General features: G+C 31.4%; 2 protein-coding genes across 2 annotated transcripts; one reads left to right on the top strand and one right to left on the bottom strand.

The window, feature by feature from the left end:
• Positions 1 to 4,737: 4,737 nt before the first annotated feature.
• Positions 4,738 to 8,589, bottom strand: SIGE (sigma factor E). The gene is made up of 6 exons (XM_011003608.1): positions 8,481 to 8,589; positions 7,091 to 7,849; positions 6,832 to 6,978; positions 6,352 to 6,588; positions 5,543 to 5,800; positions 4,738 to 5,145 (listed from the first exon to the last, which is right to left on the bottom strand). Exons 2-6 carry the CDS (start codon positions 7,787 to 7,789, stop codon positions 4,948 to 4,950), a joined length of 1,539 nt encoding a protein of 512 aa, XP_011001910.1. The 5' UTR covers positions 7,790 to 7,849; positions 8,481 to 8,589; the 3' UTR covers positions 4,738 to 4,947.
• A 3,659-nt stretch (positions 8,590 to 12,248) lies between these two features.
• Positions 12,249 to 16,578, top strand: LOC105109071 (uncharacterized). Its single transcript, XM_011003662.1, has 4 exons — positions 12,249 to 12,605; positions 12,818 to 13,069; positions 13,348 to 13,618; positions 16,289 to 16,578. The coding sequence occupies exons 1-4, from the start codon at positions 12,249 to 12,251 to the stop codon at positions 16,576 to 16,578; spliced, it is 1,170 nt and encodes a 389-aa protein (XP_011001964.1).
• The last annotated feature ends 1,127 nt before the right edge of the window (positions 16,579 to 17,705 follow it).

Raw genomic sequence — 17,705 nt, 5'->3', positions numbered from 1 at the left:
CTTTGGATAGGAGCAAAGGAGGCATTGCCCTTCAACTTCAAGGCACATTTAAATTCTAGAGATGATGTTCATGGTTTTTAATTTAAGAGTTTTTAATATTCATGTTATCCGGTGGTGAAATGGAATCTTAGATTCTATGTAAATAGTTCAATTAACGACTGTGTGTTATAAATATATTCTGAAGTTGCAACACATCCCCTTTTTTTAAATACTCCATAGACTAATTTTCAAAATCAAATTTGATACACAAAAATTACTAATTTTAATCTCAACTTACTGAGCTGGCCTCAGATCCGGGACGGGGGTTTGCTAAATTATTCCTGAAATGAAATTGTTTATTTGTTTTTTAAAATAAAATAGAGTGGGTTTGATAAAAAAAAAATTAAATAAAAAAGATTGCACTTGACCGACCGGGTCTCACGTGAGGAGGTTAGAGCGTTTCACAATACAAGACTTTTTTTCCTTATTTTTTTTTGGCGAATTAGCTGTTTTTTCATGCTTTTATTTTACAATATGAGATGCAATCTTAATTTTTCCATATATTGGAGGCCAATGTACTCATAGCAAAACACCAGTTTACCGAGTTGCGCTATACTTCATCATATCAAATTTAAAAACAATATAAAACAATTAAGAAAAAAATTTATAAAAAAAATATAAAAAATATAAAAAAAATCTTTATGAACTACTTTTTTTCTCGATATGATTCAGATGATTTGATCAATCCAAAAATAATTTTTTTATTAATAAAAAAATATTTAAAAATAAAATTTAAAAAAAATAAAAAATTTAATAAGAAAAAAAACTATAAACCTAACTTTTCGTCTATTCTAGATTTAAAATTAAACCATGAAAATTTCTTAATATAATTCAGTAGCTAAAGATAACATGGATTATTGTTAAAAAAAAATTAGAATAAGAATAAGAAACATTAATGAAATGAAAAGAAAAGGAAAATAAAATTAAAAAAATAGAGATTAAATTGAAAAGAAAAAAAGGATAAAAATGAAGTTCCATTAAGTTTTCCAAGTCTTCCAGTATATGAACAATTAAGTTCCATTAAGTTTACCAAATCTTAGGATAAATCGAGGGGCTTCGACAGACAAATTCTTTACAATATTAGGAGCAATTTTCCTTCTTTTATATATATATATATATATATATATATATTTATGGCCCTAGGAACTAGCTTAATAGCGCCCCTCTTCGTGGTCATGGCTTCGCTTATCCACAGCTGTTCAGCTTCCTTCATGTAAACAATGGTTGCCAATTCTCAATGGGGCTGTAAATCCAGTGCCTGCCCCATCAACAAACCATTTCCAGCATAAATCCTTGTATTTTTTTTCTCTTGTTTTCTCTTCCCAACTCCCAACTGACCAATGAGATGCCATGTGCTCAGTCTGACATTGTCCTTCCCATGAACCAATCTACTAGCTTTTGACAAAAGTTTTTTTTTTTTTTTTTTATGCCTCATCGAAAGATGAGTAAATTACTGGCGTGATAACAGTGAAAAACTTAAATTTAAAATGGCTACAAAATCTCTCATTCTTTCTCTCCTGTACTCGGCTAAAAGACGGATTTTTTGAGCTCAGTACAGAGTGATAATTTTTTCTTGGGCATGTCCCCAAAAAAATAATGACTCTTGTCTTTTGAATCCTATCTTTCTCGTACCATCCAAGAAAATGAACGTTCAAGACAATGACTCTTTTTCTTTAGGCACATCTAAGAGAATCTTAGGCACGCTTCAATGGTGGCCTCAACCTCCATTGAGCACCCCCTGTAAAATATAAACATCCTTCCTTAGATATATCCAAAAAAGTGATATTTTTTTCTCTTGGACACATTCAAGGGAAGGATCCTTTTTCCTTAAGCGTGTTCAAATAACGAACCTAGTCTCTTTTGAGCTAAAAAAGAGATGGAATCAGCTTTTCTCATGTTCAACCAAAAAAAAAAATCCTTTTGCTTTTAAATTTAGTTAAAAAAATCTTAGTTTTTATGAACTTAGTTACATTTAACGTCTTAAATTTTAATCTTCTATATTTTTAAATATATAAAAATCCTCCTTTAAAAACTTATTATATTTATATCAAATAATAATATAAATATAAGAAATATTTGTTACTTATTAAAAACTATCAAAGTAAAACTACATTCTACACTATTCCCTTCATAAAAAGATAAAATTTGTGGGCTTATAAATATACTATAATACTTTTAAAATGAAAATTCATAATTTTTATTTTCTATTGTATATATATTTTTAGAATATTTTTCTCTAAAATATTATTTTATTTTTTCTTTAAAGAGATATTTATTTAAGTATTGAAAAATCTCTATCTCTATTAAAAAATCTATTTATAAGTACTAGCCACATTTTGACTAACAAAATACTATATATAAACTATCAACCACTACAATGAAAAAAAATAAATGAGATTATTATGTCCATTAATTAATTGATTATCTAACTTTAAAACCCTATTTTGAATATTTTATAACATTATCAGAAATTTTTGCCAACAAAGAAAATCTACTAAAAGTTATATATAAAAAAATAGTTCTGTCACCTTGTCAAGATAAGAATTCTTCTGCTAATCAAGTGGATTATTCATAATTTCTCCAGATGAGACCGTTGTTTAACGGACGGTCGAGTGGATATGCATCACATAAGCCCAAAATTTTACATAGGGTGCCAGCAATACGAGCCAAATTGCTTTTTACTGGATTTGCCCCTGGGCCCTGGCAGTCTGATGAGGAACCAGGCCTGGCTTGAAGAACAATTCTCCAGCTTGACCACACATGCTGGTCCGAAGAGGCTAGCAGTTACCAAAGCTTGAACCCTATTTGAGTTATTGGATTTACAACACCGTTCTACAGGGCCACTGAGCATTGTTCATTGTAGTGTAGGTCCTCAATTATACCCAACAAGATCCAATCTGATGGATTATGTATGGGAGGCATTTTAGCAAATGGACGACGACAGGATACATGCCTCCGGTCCCGTAGAGAACCCAAACCCAAATATAGATATGGCTTCCCATATTACTTTTTTTATTAAAAAACCAATTTTAAGGTTATGTAAACACATTTTTTTAATAAAAAATAATAATTTAGAATTGGATTATATATCCTCAACTGGTTAAATAAGTTGATTTTTTCTAATTATATGATATAAAAAAAGCAATAGATGGATTAATTTTTTTTATAAAAAAAATATGATAACTTTAGAACATTTTTCCATGAGGGGAAAAATGATACAATTTAATTTTCAATCAAATAAATATAAAATAATAAAATTTGCTAAAAAAAATAAAAAAAATCAACCCAAATCAACCTTAATTAGCATGATAAACATGTGGTCTTGTTAATAAAAGGCAAGCTCATATCCGCAATCTAGGTCACAAGATTAGAATAACTCAATATAAATAAAATAAAATAAAATAAAAACTATAAGACCATTACTATTGTTGAATGTTGAAATTAGAAAAACAAAGAGTAAAAAAACAAATATAAGCTCATGTTAATTTTTTAAACTAAAAGCACCATTCATGGAAATACTACTAAGCTTAATTACTAACAAATCAAATATTGAAGGATGAAGTTGGAGGAAATCCATTATATAAAAAGATTTAAAACAAAAAATAAGAATTAAAAGAATAAGAATAAAACTAAAATAAAAATAAACAAATTAGAGGGAAACTATAAATTTTCGAATGAAAAATGAAATTAAAAGAAAAAAATAATATAAACAAAAGGACAAAATAATGGATCAAATTAAAAAAATATATTATAAATTTGGATTGAATAGTAAAATTAAAAACAAATAATTTTTTCACAGAGAGACCAAAAAAAAGGAAAAATTGAAAAAAGTTATATATAAAAAATTGGGATTGAAGAATGAAACTAAAAACAAATAAAATTTTTATAAAATGATTAAGAATAAAAACTAAAGTTAAAATTATAATAACAAAGACTAAACTGAAATTTTTAAGAGCAAGAGAGAAGGGAGAAAAAAACTTAGTGGGCAAAAAACTACTCAACAGTAACAAATAAAATGACTTAATGGAAGGGTGTTTTTGACTGTCAGGAGACACCATACGTCTCATTAAAATACCAATAACTTTTTCAGTTTAAATAATATTAAAAACAACTTTACCCTTGATTAATTCTTTAATGATCAATAAACTATTTAAAAATACTAAAATACCCTCAACACTAAAAAAAATTAATTTATTATTTATTTTTTTGAAAGAAAAAAAATAATAATTACAATATTATAGTTGATGTTGAGTCTATGTGCACAATATTTTACCCTTTTCCTATAGTGTGTGTATATATATTGTTTTTGGTATTTCATTGATATTTCAAAATAATTTTTTGTTGAATTTATATTTTAATTAATTATATTTAACTATGTAAAGAGTTATTATAAAATTTATTAATTTTGTCCTTCATCTCGAATATATCTAAAATAATTGGTATTTCAAAATAATTTTTTTGTTGAATTTGTATTTTAATCATTTATATTTAACCATGTATAAGAGTTGTTGTAAGATTTAATATTAATATAAAATTAATATTAGTTTTTTATTACATGTTAACTATTAAATTCAAAAATATTTTTTTTGTAAATTAACAGGGAAACCACAGGCTTTCCACCCCACCCCAAACTCGCCTCCCTGCAATCTCTATTCAGGTTTGTACACAGTCAATTGTCTGAAACGTTAAAGAGTACGCTTGTGAACTGTATAAGATATCACTGTATTATATAGCACAGGCAACATTACACGTATAAGTGGTAACCTGAAATCTCAAACTCTATCTTGTCTATTCTCATGTAGTTAAATATGCCTATGAGACAGAACATTAGTATACAGCAATGATTGGTGACGAGGAATCATCCAGAGGGAGAGAGTTGTTTATGCGAACCTTGTGTTTCTGATCAATTCAGACAACATAGCGGCGAAGATAATCCACTCTAGTTGGATGTTTGAGCTTCATGAGTGCTTTTACTTCGTGCTTCCTGACCATTTCTCTGGAGATATTTAAGTTCCCAGCAATCTCTCCTAATGTTCTATCTCCTTTACCATCAAGCCCGTATCTCTGTCGGACCACTAAGCTCTCCTTTGGTTTTAGAGAATCAAGCTGGAGAGGATTTTCAGAGATTAGATACGCATTACTATCAATGAATTAAACCACCTAATAATGTCAATTGCACTGACAGCTGAACATTTTGCTTTTCATGTTCTTCCACTTAATTAATTAATATCTCTAGGAGCTTTTCTACAAAATGCACGGACGTATAAAATTACATTAGCTTCTATATGCAATGAATTTTATATATATTGGTATAAAGTACCAGTTAAAAGATTAAGGAAATAATAATGCTTGTGGAAGAGTTCTCAAGAGAACTGTTAGTTAAGGGTTTTGCACTTGTGAACATTCTGCAGAACATAGTGATCTTGATTCAATCGAGGATAAACAATTAATGAGAGAAAGAAATGAAGTATAAAATCTGAGGGAACATATAATGACTGCTTACCACATCGTCAAGTGCAAGCCTGAGAAGAGCTGACTGCCTCCGGTCATCACCTCCATCAACATCAGCAATTCCACCAATAAACTCTTCCTGCGTTGTTTTGTGTCTTGAATGGAGAGACAAAACAGGTTTTGAGGCCCTCGTCACTTCATGGTACCTCTCAGGGGAGATCCGAACTTTTTCAATAATCTCATCCTCCATTGGTTGTCTTTTAAGTTGAAACCACAATTCAAGTTTTGCTTTCTGGATTTCAGACCTAATCTGCACAAGTTGAAGTTGGGTGTTACAGCATGATCCCACTGAGCAACCAACACTAGCTGCATACATTGAATTCAATGGAAGTAATAGTTCTGGAATGAATATATGCAATGTTTTCCATTCAAACTCCCTAACCAGCGCACATTAGATGCAGAATTAAAACTAAAGAACTGGACATGGTGCATCATAACATTCACAATACTTGGCCTCTTACCATGCACATTGCTATTGTGGTCAATTTCATGATGACGTGTATCTAGGTTGAGAAAATTCAAATATTTGGCCTACTATGGTGCTAACCTAAGATTACTGTTCCTTTCTTGCAGATCAACAGCCTAGTTCACAAATTTAAGTTGATTCAGTGTCCTATTTCTTTGAATGATGAATTTCTCAATCTCTACCAAGAACACTCCACTCTCCCTGCTCCAAGGAGGGCAAGAGCTTCAAACAGTTATTTGGTGCTTTCTTGCAACTAGAAACAAAAGGAAAATGTGTAAATTATTGTGATGTTCAGCAAAAAGGAAAACCAAGTCATGTGTCTGAAAATATCATACCGATTCCAGGCCAAACGAAACGCGTGTAAAGCTTGAGAGTGTCATTGATCGTATGATGGCATGTCTAATCCAAAATAGCCCATAAGTGGAGAGCCGGAATCTCCTTTTGGGTTCAAAGCGATCAATTGCTGTAATAAGTCCCTTCACTCCCGCCTGACAAAGATCTTGAAATTTTGTCCCATTTGCAAAGTCTTGAAAATATTTTTTGATCACAAACAATACAAGCCGAAGATTGTGCTGCAAAAGCATTGAGAATTTACAGTAAATCTTTTTATCCCAAGTCATTTAAGTCCTTAAGCATCAGAAAGGGCACTGGCAATGTCTTCTGACTTAGAGTTAAAAGAAAACAAAAATACTCGACAAGCACCAAAATCCTGTATAATTTCTTTGATCTATTATTACTATGAAAGCCCATGCTTCCTCAATAAATTGAGTTACTTTAATACAAGTCGATGTCACTATTTGGAAATAAATCATTACCTTAATGAGCTTGTTCCTTGCAGCTCGACCAACTGCTATTTGCTTTCTTACTTGGAGCACATCCATAGTTGTTGCTTTAGCTAATTCAACGTCAGTTGGTTCTCTCCCCAGATTTTCTTGCAGATGCTCTTTCACTTGAAGGAGTGCCTAATATAAAAGAAATGGAACTAAGCCCCAGAAAACTACCTATTCTGACAGCAAAAAAACACAACCTATATGCAAAACTTGAAAGGCATCAGGGGCAAGGGTCAGTACTCACTTTCATAGGCTGCATCAACTTAAATAACCAGACATGCTCTGATGAAGTAAGGACCGGAGGTATCTTCATTTTTTTCCAGTCCAAGCTGACCAAATCAGTTGAAGCCGAATACTCCCTCAGAAGCTCATCAATCTTTTCATTTTCATTTTTTCGATCTTTTCTCTTCCCAGCTGAAGTCACCAATTTCTCTTCATTCTTGATCCTCAGAGAAATCCTTTTCTCAAGGCTCAATCGTTTAGCCTTCTTTGCCCGGTTCCTAACAATGATTTTACTAGTTCTATCCTCGGCTTCTTTGTCACCTTCACTAATTTTCCTTTTCCTTTGCCTACCTCTCCTAATCACACCACTTGCGTCTTCCACATCAGAGGTATCAGTTCCAGGGCTAAGCTTGTATATGTTTTCAAGTTTCGCAGCAGCTTCATTGTAATCCACTAACAATGTACACGGAGAAACTTCAGTACGGACAGCTTTTAATCTATTAGAAGATTTTTTGCTTTTTCCAAGTCTCTTCTTCCCCTTCGTTGTTTCTATGGGCAATGGAATTTGCTCATGTGGTGCGACGAAAGATGGGTTGCTGGATTTGTCGGCTTTAAATGCTACAATCAAAGGCCTTTTTGCTGTAGATCCGTAAGTTGAAAACTTTGTGCTCAATCCTAGTGGTGTCCGAGAAGCTGAGCTCGAAACACTTACAACTCCCATGCCAAGTTGTGTTATTACAAGATTTTGAAAGAGTATGAGAACTTTCTCACTGCACAAACACTGCAAACAAAAATGTTGCATTTAGTTGGAGTTTATAACTTCACTCGCCGCAACATACGCATACACAAAATCACATAATTCGAATACCCGAGTCCTTAGTTTTGGATAAATTGTTCGAAATTTCTCCTAATCAAGTAGTGGCGGCAAAGTTTCAACAAAAATAAAATCATTTATTTTGTGTGCATTATGGTTTGCCCTCTTGGATCACATGCATCAACAAGAATATTAACCATCAAAAAAACAAATTTCCATTGAAATCCGTACAACCTTCAACAAATTTTGGCCATTTAAGTTTCCTTCAGGATAAATAGCAGTATACAAATGATTGCAAATCAAGAAATACAACCCCAGCGGAAAGATCTAAGAATTTCCAGCAAACTGTTCCAAAATCACCATTAAAACATCATACAAAACCCTCAAAGAATACCCTCTTAGCACCAGGCTAATCTTTCAAGGGATACTTATTGTATTTACAGAACACTAACAATGTCATCACCAAGAAAACATTAAAAACAGCAACAAAATTTTGCAATAACTAAGCAACGAATACACACAAGGAAAAAAAATCCCACGAAGAAACAAGAAGGATAAAAACATTACAACATACTACGACATAAGAATCCGTGCATACCTCTGTGAAAAGAGCAGTAGCCTGTAAGAGTTGGAACAAAATCTTGCTCTCTTGTAACAGGCAAATCTTGTTAGAAATACAAGCACGCAGAAAGTTTCCACAAACTCAAATTTTAACATCAGCTCGTAAATTATGGTGTCCACCAGTTATTTTCCTTAATAATCAACGGCTAGAAAGTTGGGGTCGTTCTAAACAACGGTGGAGAAGTGTCCAGGTATGATAGTGGGACAGGCCGTGGCGAGTGGTGAAGCATGGCGGACTTACGTGGCAAGTTAGGAGAGAAAGGGAAGATTTTTTGTAGAGAGTTTGTGGATAATGTTTTCTACACGTGGATGGTTTTGACTGCGTGCATTGCTGACAATTTGTTTATTGGACCCTGGAATTTTTGTGGTGGTCTTAGCGCTCTCTACGTTTCTTAATTGTGACCATTTAAAGGAGTGAAATTCCAAAAACGAGAGGCAAAATTACATGTGTGCGAAGATTAAGTGAGATCTTATTTTTAAAGTATTTTTATTTAAAAATATATTAAAATACTTTTTTATTTTTAAAAGCGAAGATTAAGTGAGATCTTATTTTTAAAGTATTTTTATTTAAAAATATATTAAAATAATTTTTTATTTTTAAAAATTTATTTTAAAATTAATATATCAAAACAATCTAAAAATATAAAAAATAAAAATATAATTAAATTATAATACCAAATATAAATTATTGTTATCGTTGTTATTAGTTTAATATTTTTACAACACGTGAATAAGATTTGAATAAGATTTTTTAACATTATATATCTTTTAAAAGGTTAAACTGGGTCGTATATATAAAATTGATTAATAAAAAGGTTTAAAAATACTATCATAATCAATTTAATATTCATAATACCAATATTCTTCCAAGAAACTATATATTTGAGAGGCATTTTATCATCGTTTCTGTATTTTCTTTCCCAAAAAGAAGATGAATTTTCCATGCCATGTCGAGAAGATTTAGGTAATTTTTCCTTGGTATTTATCATAAAAGCATCCATCTTAGCTTATTATAAGAGAAGTGAGAGACATATTTATCTATTTTACATGCTTTACTGACGTAGCATTTCTAATTTTTTTTTTTAAAAAAAACCGAACCAAGAAAATCTATTTTAAAAAATTTGAATTGCTCAGCTCACGAACACAAACGAACCAAACAGAGCCTTACCTTTATACATTTGTTGGATTATGATATGATCTGGGCTATCTATTCAGTTTTAGAAAATCAACTAAGTAGGACGGGTTAGTGCTAAAGAAAATGGGCCACACTGTTTTCGGCCCTCCGATTTCTATTGAGCGTTTTGGGCTATCCATTCAGTTTTAGGGAATCAACTAAGTAGGCCTAACTAGTGCTAAAGAAAATGGGCCTGACTTTGTGAAGATGGGCCGGCAACATCCCAAATGAATCATTTAAGGATGCATCGCCGCCTCGCCTCCTCCTCCATCTCCACATCCATCGGAGGTAAATTGCAAGGTTTCTATTGAGCTAAGCAAAGCGTTTTTTCACCCCTAATTGAATGAGCCACATTAAAATTAGTAAAGTAAATTCATAATATGATATGTTTTTAATTTCTAATTAAAAATGAGCAAAGAATAATGATATTTTTAAATAGTCTTGAACTTTCAAATTTAAAATAGATTATCCACGATCCACATACAATAAATTAAATTAAAAAAAAAACTAATTTTCATAGAAAAAATTATTGTTCACAAATATTATCATAGTAAAACTATGAAATTATTCATAAACAAAAAAAAATAAATCTGAACCAGGCAATTGCAGACAAAGTGGTCATTTCACAATGACACAATTATTTCTTACAAATTATATAGGGTTAAATTAGTAATTTTATCTTTTTTATAGTAAAACTACTAACTTAGCCTAAGAATAAAATAATTTAATGCCTATTACTCAGATATATTTTTATATTTTTAGAATAATATAATTGTTTTGATGTTTTTAAAGACAACCAATAAAACTCTCATCTAATCATTTTTTTATCCTTTTATATTAGTTTTATTGTAGATTCTAAGGGTATATATTCAGGGGCATTGTTATAAATTATATTTATTAAATACAATTAAAAAAACTATATATTTGGATTGAAGCGGAGCCAATTGCCATCTCTAAGAATAATGTCCAAGATCGAGATGCATAATTACAATAATCATGAGATTATCAAGTCAAGGATGAATAACATTAATATTCAACGACTAAGTCGTAAAATATAAACCAACAAGGACTACAATGAACTTTATCGTCTTCAATCCTCTGCTAAAGTACAGCGTTAATTTGACCCTCTTTAATCTAACAAAAGAAAGTCGTCTATCATGACATGAAAAAGATTTCAGATCCTGCTTGGTTTCTTCTTCTTTTAGTAATGCTTTATTATTATTATTATTATTACTATTATTACGAGCTTAAAAGTATATAACAGAAAGGAAAAAGAAACCCTACAAGAATCTTAAGTTACACGTCAGAATAGTCTTTGATATATTATAATTAAGTGGACTAAAATAAACTGAATTCTAACTTAATTTACTAATAAAAACATTAGACATACGACCGATAAGTCAATTTTACATATTATAATTGAGGTATGTTACAGCTTCAAAACATAGTTTTTTTAAAACTCGGTTCAATAAATTAATCTGAAATTTAGCTAATATGAAACTAAAACTAGGCTAAATTATAAAAAAAAAAATATAATTAAAAATCTGGTTGACTTGACAAAAATAATTAAAAATTTTATTGTAACTTGTTTATTTTTTTATTAAAATAATATTTTTTTAATTTATAAAAAAAATAAAATTAACTTGATAATTCGATCAAAACTTGATAACTTAATTAAAATCCATGACACGACTCTTAAACTAGATCAATCATCAAATCAATTTAAAAACACTGCTTTAAAAGCCAAACATTTTCTTCTTGGGCTGATTATGTTCAGCATATGCCAACTTCAGTAGCAATCACACTCAAAGTGTAGGAGAGGAAGAGAGAAACTAATGGGCGTGCTCGTGTATAGAGTTTTATTTTAAATAAATTTAAAAATTAATCTCATTAAATTTTATCGATTAAATTGATGTAATCAAATTTAAATAAAATTTAATTAGTCCAATTTAAAGTATTTTTTAAAACAATATCATCTTAAGATTTATACAGATTTACTAACAAATTCACAATCTAAACTTTGGTTTGAGTCATATTCCAGATTGGATATGTTCGATATTCTACATAGAGGCATAACAGGAGGGAGGTCTTTTATTAAAAAAATTTCATTGTAAACAAACAGATTTTTGGCACGCCACTCGAACATGATCAATTTATAACGAAGTTATCCTCCCTAAACACTAATCTAAGCATTAGGTAAGAACAACTATTGCTTTCTCAATCCTACAATCATCTTAAACCTTCAACAAACTAATTAGTTTTGGATACAAAAGCGTAGACTATCTTGTATTTCTTATAATCGTAGCATGACAACATGTCACTATGTGACCTCCACGTTTTGTACTTCTGTCTAAATTTATCATTTTATATTTTGGTAAGATTGCCGCTTGTCACAAATTCGACGTTCAAAAATACGAGTTCCATGCAAGAAGACACGTATCCTCAACCCTACACAACATATTGATTCCATCTTGTTCAAAACTTTCAAAGATATAGTTCAAATTTTTCAAGTCTATATTACAATTCTTGAATTTCTCGTGTCCTTTTAGCACTGCAAAATATTTGTTGACAATGGTGAAGCTAGCATCAGCTAGAGAGATTCGAATGTATGGGCCAAGGCTATCTAAATCCAGGGCAGAATACATGAACGCAGGGCTCTATGTGTTTGCAACTATTGTGCTTATTGGTGGGTTTGTGGCTGAATTGTCAAAGGAAACCAAGCCAGGTCTTGTGCTTTTGCTCATAGCTCTCTTACTTATTACGGTGGTCAATCTTCATGATCTTGTTGCCCATCTAGCCGGGATTGATTATCGGTTGCGTCTGATGGGGTATGACACACAGCTTGCACTAGTTGAATTTGCTGTTCCTGTGATTCAGGCCTTGGGGGCTTTGCTTTCTTTCTTGGGTATTCTTTTTCTTTTTATTCAGGTACTAAATATTAATTAGTAATCAATTGCCTTGAAAATCCCTGAATTCTAGTAGCAATTTTAGTGTAGGAATTGTTATATATAGCAATTATAAGATAAAAGGGATAGAGGTTTCCTCATTCAAGTGATTGATTTGCAGCCGAGTGATGGTGTAGGATCAATTTTATGTCAAATGTCAAATATTGATTCTGTGACCTGCATCCACACTTGCAGGAATATAAAGGATATGATCACTTCAAATTGGAAAGGCATGCTTTAAACTTGCTTGCTGCAGGACCAGCGTTCTGGATGCTTGGATCCTTACACAACTCATGCCAAATATATGAAAGAGCTGATGGGCATGTGCAAATCTTGCAGCAGAGTGTCCACATCCCATTTTTAATGGGAAGTTCGTTGTTCTTGGTGGGATCTATTCTCAATATTCGTGAGCACGCAGGATGGGGTCATCATGGACTGGAATTATTGGTAAGCTGCCTTGTTTATTTTTTGGTATTAAACTGAGAGAAGCCAAAAACAGAAAGAATTGCACGGAAAAGCTACCCGAATCGCATTGGAGGGCTATTGCATCATAATACCCACATCTAATTAAAGTCGAGGTGTCTGAAATTACTTAGCCAATATGCTCACTTGATGCATGGTTTAATCGCGCAATTTAAACAAACTGCTTAGAGTTTTGGTAATGGCAACAGTCAATTGTATGGGAAAAGCTGGAGGTTTAGACTTAACAAAGTTTCTTAATGCAGGGCAAGACTTGGGTTTGGATAGGCATCTTTGGAAGTCTAATGTTCTTTATTGGGGGTTTAACAAATGTAGTCAAGGTGTTCGAGATGCAGCATGTTGATGGACTAAGGTTGGAGAAATTGCGAGGAGGAGCTCAAGAGCGTTTGAGACGAGAGAGGGAGGGCCAGGCACCACTAATCCTAGGAGGGGAGAGGAGGGGGGAAACGATAGCCGAAGAAACTAGAGCAGCACTACTTATTCCTGCACCAACTCCTTACAAGGATGTACTTGTTGGCCAGTCTTGATTACTTCAATAATTTATGTGCATCATTCTATGTTGCAACTTTAAAATACATGAAATACATGAGCTAAAAGAGTTCTCTAAATCTGCTAAACTCTTTGGTTAGAGATAATGTAACCTCCTCCTTTTTTTTTCATTAATGAAATTTCCATTTTTTTCCTTACCAAACTTACTTGTTTTATATATATATATATATATATATATATAAAATTTAAAAAGACAGCAATAAAATTATCAAATTCCATAAGAACCAAGAAAATGAAGATATGAATTGAACGCATTTAAAGTATAATTTTAATTTTCTTAATTAAGCTCAAATTAAGCTTTTAAATTTAATTTTTTACTAATTAAGTTTCAAATAAAATTAATTGGATTTATTTAAAGTATAATTAAGTCTTTGTATTTAATTAAATTCTTCAATTGAATCCAAATTAATTTTTAAACATAATTAAAATTTAATTTGGTACATGATTAAATCAAATTAGCCTATTAAAAATTTAATTATATCATTGGACTTAATTTTTATACAAATTCATCCAATAACCATTTAATTTGACATTTAATTTGTATTTTTTATTCATTTTTGGATATAATGGAGTACAATTAGGCCTTAAATTTCTTTCAAAAATTATAGCTTGATTTTTTGGTATGCTTTTTCTATGTTGTTAGCTATTATTTTATTTTTATTTTTTATTTTAAAAAATAAATTCTTAAAAATAATCAGAATTAAGTTTTGCCAAATCTTTTAGGTAAAAAAAGCTAAAATCAAGGAGAAGTGAAAGTAAAACATTTATAACATGAAGAGGATCATCCACAGAAATGAACCGGGGGCCCGCCGCGGGCCGGACGGATTAATTTTGTTTATTTTTTTTTTTATTTTTGTTTACGTTCAACCAAAAAGTTCTTTTTTGTTTAATTGATGGACCCAGAGAATGCTTTGTGGTCCCATAGCCTAAATATTATATTGCACAAAAACACATGCCCTAATCATTTTATTCCTCGTTAAACAATCCACTCTAGTTAATATCGTGGCGTTATTCATATAGATTGACACAATCATTCGCCTTGTGGCTCAGTGAATGCGTTGTGGTCCCGTATAGACTGACTAATGTTTTTTTTTTTTTTTTTAATTATTATGAATATTTATATGAGATCATATATCCATTGATATTATAAATATTAAAATTAATAATTATATAAATTTTTAATAATTTTTAATTTGTAAAATTCAAGTTAGTAACTTTTAAAAAATAAATTTAAAATGTAATCAATTAAATTATATTTTTTAAAATCAATTTTTTAGTTTATTCGATGATAAATAAAACGTTGAGGTCTGCTAGAAGAAAATATTGTCCTTAAAGGAAGCTCCAGAATTAAGATTTCAAGCTAATTTGATGACAATATTTCTAGTCTAAATTATGAAAGAGATGAGTAATTACTAGGATTTGGAATTGTGCGAGAGCCAAACTTTGTGTGGTCCGGTGTCATGTAGATACCCCGAGTCATTAATTTTGGATTTTAAAACTATGGCTTATAGTTGTTGTCTTCTTTTTACTAGAGAAAAAGAAGAGATTTTTTTATAAGTTTAGAGGTGTAAAATAGGGTTTTATATATATATATATATATATATAAGAGAAGGAAATTAATTCTTATATGTAGTCTTCTTTCCAATACTTGAGTATCTATCCTAATTGGTCAAGTCCGTTAGTATCTGACTAGATTTTCTGCCGGCGGTCCACTGCGGTTTGGGACATTAATTCCACGTTTAACCGAGAACGCAGCAAAATCAAATTGACAATAGAAAAACCCACTCCAAGTAAAGTGAAAAAAATGAATTAAAGAAAAAACCAAAAATTCATTAATTGAAGATATTAGTTTAATTCAAACACAAAATTCACACCGTGTATATATGTGTATATATATAATGTGTCCCCTGAAGCATTTTTGGTGTTAGATAATCTGAGGAATTAATTCACAATTGGAGGAAGGAGGGACGGGTTTCTTTATCCAATATGTGGCAGATATCAAATAAAAATCCTTTTAAATTTGAATTATAAGACAAATTTATTTGTGCACTAGTAAGAATTAATTGAACTGTAAAAACATTACAAATCTCAATTGCAATTAGGAGGAGAAGTTAACTGTCAGCATAATTTGTTCAAGAACATGGAGATAAATGATAATGAGTTTTCTTGCATTCTACTTGGACAATAATATTTATTAATTTCTTGGGATGAAAAACTTACTTAGTTTAACGACAGTAATTTTATTTAAAAAATAACCCAGAATTTCTTTTTACTAATATTAATCTTAAAGTATAATTTCCTCCCTCTCCTGAATGATCTTCTACTTGATCATCCCCCAACCCCCACCCCCACAAAAAAAAAAAAAAAAAAACCTTTTGTTTTCAATCTTCCATTTGCCCCTTATATTTATTTTCCTCTTTGGTTGGTTCCCAGATTATTGTTTAACTAAATTGGTGAACGCGCTACGCAACGAGTAGAGCAACAAAAAAAAAAAAATACTAGTGTCAAATAGTCAAATTGTTTGGAAAAAGCTGGAGGTTTAGACTGAAGAAAGTTTTTAAATGCAGGGCAAGACTTGGGTCTGCATAGGCTTCTTTGGAAGTCTAATGTTCTTCATTGGGGGTTTAACAAATGTAGTCAAAGTGTTCGAGATGCAGCAAATTGATGGACTAAGGTTCGAGAAATTGCGAGGAGGAGCTCAAGAGCGTTTGATACGAGAGTGGGAGGGCCAGGCACCACTAATCCTAGCAGAGGAGAGGAGGGGGAAAAGGATAGCCGAAGAAACTAGAGCAGCGCCTATTCCTGCACCAACTCCAGTACTGATCGTGGAAGAGGAGAGGAGGAGGAAAATGACAGCCGAAGAAACAAGAGCAGCACCCATTCCTGCACTAACTCCTTACAAGGATGTACTTGTTGGCCAGTCTTGATTACTTCAATAATTTCCGTGCATCATTCTATGTTATGTTGGTATCCTTCGGTGCTTTTCCCTCTAATCCTAGTACTGGGGAGCAGGAAAAGTATGGAGGAATTTGTCAAAAGCTTCATGAGCAATTATATTGACTTACTCGGATATAATGGGGTCGACTCTCAATCTTGGTTTTGTAAAAAAACAATTAATTAATAAAAGAACTTAAAAAAAAAAAATTACAATCATAAAAATAAAAATAAAATAAAATAATTATGGATTAAATAAAAAAATAAAATTCAATTAGAAAACAATTAAAAATAAAATAAATAAAAATTAAAAAATTAAAAATCATATGCCAAATAATTAAATTAAAAACAAATAAATTATATCTAATACAATTAAAATATTAAAGATCGCTTTGTAATTTCATAAAACCAGCATGCTTTTTAATGTTAAAAAAAAAAAGTTTTATCACCGAAGTTCTTCCGTGTATCTTCTACTAGGTATATTGGACTAAATGTGGCCGCTAACAATATACGACCACAGAAATGTAGAATCTGGTTTTGCCTTGGCGGAAAATCCTAAGCTGAAAGACTTGCGCTCACGCAATCTTGTCCAACGAAAGGATAGATTTTAACACAAAAAAGAAGAGCGACAAAAGCTGTTAAGGAGTAATCAATGGTGATTTGAAAATAATACCAGCCTGGCTAGCAGAAACAGTCATGGCTGAGGGCGGGGTCTTCTCTCTTTCTAAAATAAGATTTTATCAATGCAGAGTCGAAGGCGAGCGCGGTGCCCAGCAGCTGCCAGGGAGGAAGATTTGACGAGGCAGGAGCCTCCGTCCATATTACAATGTTCGAGAAAACTATCCTAACCACCAAGCAGAGCAAGAATGTTCACTAATGACATTAATGCAGCCAATCGGAGGGAGGATTCATATATTAAAATAATATTTTTTTTTATTTTTCGAACTTTTCCACTTATAGGCTCTCCGCCATCAGTTGCCTACATATTACAATTCACATTCCATTGATATTTATCTTATATATGTCGCGGCTACCATCAAATTAACACATGATATGGAATATTTTTGAGTTTTCCTGAGAAATTGATTTCCCATCCCTACTTATTTTTGGTATGAAAATG

Source organism: Populus euphratica, unplaced genomic scaffold (genome assembly GCF_000495115.2).
Source record: "Populus euphratica unplaced genomic scaffold, PopEup_1.0 scaffold439.1, whole genome shotgun sequence".
In the NCBI taxonomy this organism is placed as follows: domain Eukaryota; kingdom Viridiplantae; phylum Streptophyta; class Magnoliopsida; order Malpighiales; family Salicaceae; genus Populus; species Populus euphratica.
Note: the sequence above shows the minus strand (reverse complement) of the source record. Positions and strands in the feature narration are given on the sequence as shown.